The following is a 2784-nucleotide window of genomic DNA, read 5'->3' on the forward strand; positions in this document are numbered from 1 at the left end:
TTGCTCCCTGTGATTTAGGACATGACACTGTGCTTTCTGTAGCAGGAAAAACAGCAGCAAATGCATGCTGCTGTCACCATCCATGACCCTTGGAGCTGTAGCACATTCCCTTCTCTTCCTGGACAGCCCATGACTGACTCCCAGCACCGGTGCCACGGGAGCCTGAGCTGCAGCCATGGCACAGAGCAACTTCTCCCGGGTGACTGAATTCATCCTCCTGGGGCTCTCTGACACCAGGGAGCTGCAAGTCCTCTTCTTCACCATCTTCTTCCTGGCCTACACCATGGTTCTGCTGGGGAACCTTCTCATCATTGTGACAGTCAGGACCGACCCCAAGCTCTCCTCACCCATGTACTTTTTCCTCTGCAACCTGTCCTTCATCGACATCTGCTGCACCTCTGTCACCGTTCCCAGGATGCTGCTGGACCTGCTCTCCGGCAGGAAGGCCATTGTGTTTGAAGGCTGCATAGCCCAGCTCTTCTTCCTGCACTTTGTTGGCTCCTCGGAGATGTTCCTCCTCACCGTGATGGCCTATGACCGCTACACGGCCATCTGCAAGCCCCTGCACTACACGGCCATCATGAGCCGCTGGGCCTGCTGGCTGCTGCTCTGCTCCTGCTGGGCAGGGGGGTTCCTCCACTCCATCACCCAGACTTGGCTCACAATCCAGCTCCCCTTCTGCGGCCCCAACACCATCGACAGCTACTTCTGCGACGTGCAGCCCGTCATCCGCCTGGCCTGCGCCGACATCTACCTCACCCAGTGGCTCATGGCCTCCAACAGCGGCCTCATCTCCCTGGGCTGCTTCCTGCTGCTGCTCACCTCCTACACGCTCCTCCTGCTCTCCCTCCGGGGACGCCTCACCCGGGGCCACTGCAAGGCGCTCTCCACCTGCGCCTCGCACCTCATGGTCGTCACCCTCTTCTTCCTGCCCTGTATCTTCATCTACCTCAGGCCCCCCTGCGCCTTCCCCTTCGACAAGTACCTCTGTGTCATCTACACCATCTTGTCCCCCATGATCAACCCCCTCATCTACACCCTCAGGAATAACCAGGTGAAGGAATCCATGCGGAGGTTGTGCAAGTGCTGCACAGTCTTCTGAGACTTGCACCTGCAGTGACGTTCCTACAGACTGGTGGCTTGGGGACTAATGCCTACACACTTCAAATTAGCTGTGTGGATATGTACACACACATATATATAAATATTAAAATTAAAAATCTGTGTTGAAAAAATGAAGCTTTCTAAAATATAAAAAAGTCCATGTTGAAAAAACCAAAACTTTTTAAACTGTTTCATTTGTGGGGGATCATGAGTTTCAAATAAATAAATCCAGCACAACCATTTTCTCCCTCTCTGCCGTGCTTTTACAGTGCTGGGACAGCAGATGGCAGAGGCACATGCACTTAGTGTCCCCAAATTCACCCACTGACACCCATGTTCTCAGGTGAAGGCAGAGACAGAGCAGACATTGTTTGTAGGATTTTCTTCAGACATATAAGGATGGGAATTCTTTGAACCTTTCAGAACATACTCCTAATTCTCTCACTGAAGTGCATTATTAAAAACATCCAAGGCACAATAGAGAGAGGAAGGAGAGGGATTCTGGACAAGAACATGCAGTGACAGGCCAAGGGGCAATGGCTTCACCCTGACAGAGGGTGGGTTTCAATTGGATGTTAGGAGGAAATTCTTCCCTGTAAGGGGGGTGAGGCCCTGGCACAGGTTGCCCAGAGCAGCTGTGGCTGCCCCATCCCTGCAAGTGTTCAAGACCACGTTGGATGGGGCTTGGAGCAACCTGGGCTAGTGGGAGGTGTCCCTGCTCATGGCAGGGGGTGGGATTGGGTGATTTTTACAGTTCCTTTCAATCCAAACCAACCAGGGATTCTATGATCCTAGGAAGGAGTGACCCAATCCAGCATTCTGCCTGGGGACATAACAACAAGGTTTGGGGAAGAAGATTAAGGAAAAGGCAGTAGGATTTTGTTCTGGGATGTGTTTTTAATAAGCAACATTTCCACCTCACAGGAATTAAGTTTCTCTACTTCTTCAGCCAACTTTATCCTTTCTGAGGGCAGCAATGACATCACCAAATCCATCAGGGCTGCAAGGGCACTGGCTGCTATCAGCAGAACACCAACCAGAAGGATTTAGGATTGGATTCATCCCATCTCAATTAGAATCACTGAATTCTTTATGTTGGAAAAGCCCTCCAAGACCAGCAAGTCCATCCCTTCCCCCAGCACTGCCAAGGCCACCACCACCCCACAGCCCCAAGTGCCACATCCACGGGGCTCCTAAATCCCACAGGGATGGTGACTCCACCATTGCCCTGGGCAGCTGTGCCAGGGCTGGACAACCCCTTCCAGGAAGAAAGTTTTCCTAATATCCAATCTCAATTGCTGCAAAGGAAGTGGGAGGCTTAAATTCCTCTCTTACATCAGCCCTCACTCCCACACCAGCAGAAAGAGGAGGAAGATCAGAAGCATCAGGGAGTCCCTGATTCTCCTGCTTAAGAGAGGTTTCCAAATATCTCCCATCTTGATGCAAATCAGAATTCCTACTTAGAATCATGATTGGATCACCATAGAATGGTTTGGGTTGGAAGGGAGCTCTTCTTCTTTAGTATTAGAGAGAAATGCTGAAATATTAAAATGTCCTCCAGGTCAATTGGGGTAAATTTCAATGGAGAAAAAAAATGTATCACTGTGATAATGTTTAAAAATTCCAATCAAGTTTTTATTAGACATTTCAGAATGTATATTATAGAAATCACATACAATC

At 50.0% G+C, this 2784-nt stretch overlaps 1 protein-coding gene across 1 annotated transcript; it reads left to right on the top strand.

Annotated features, from left to right (window-relative positions):
- Positions 1-42: 42 nt before the first annotated feature.
- Positions 43-1209, top strand: LOC113961915 (olfactory receptor 1509-like). The gene has a single exon (XM_027672619.1). The coding sequence runs from the start codon at positions 176-178 to the stop codon at positions 1100-1102; it is 927 nt and encodes a 308-aa protein (XP_027528420.1). The 5' UTR covers positions 43-175; the 3' UTR covers positions 1103-1209.
- The last annotated feature ends 1575 nt before the right edge of the window (positions 1210-2784 follow it).

This window comes from Neopelma chrysocephalum, unplaced genomic scaffold (genome assembly GCF_003984885.1).
Source record: "Neopelma chrysocephalum unplaced genomic scaffold, ASM398488v2 Primary Assembly neopelma1_97479, whole genome shotgun sequence".
NCBI classification, from domain to species: Eukaryota; Metazoa; Chordata; class Aves; order Passeriformes; family Pipridae; genus Neopelma; species Neopelma chrysocephalum.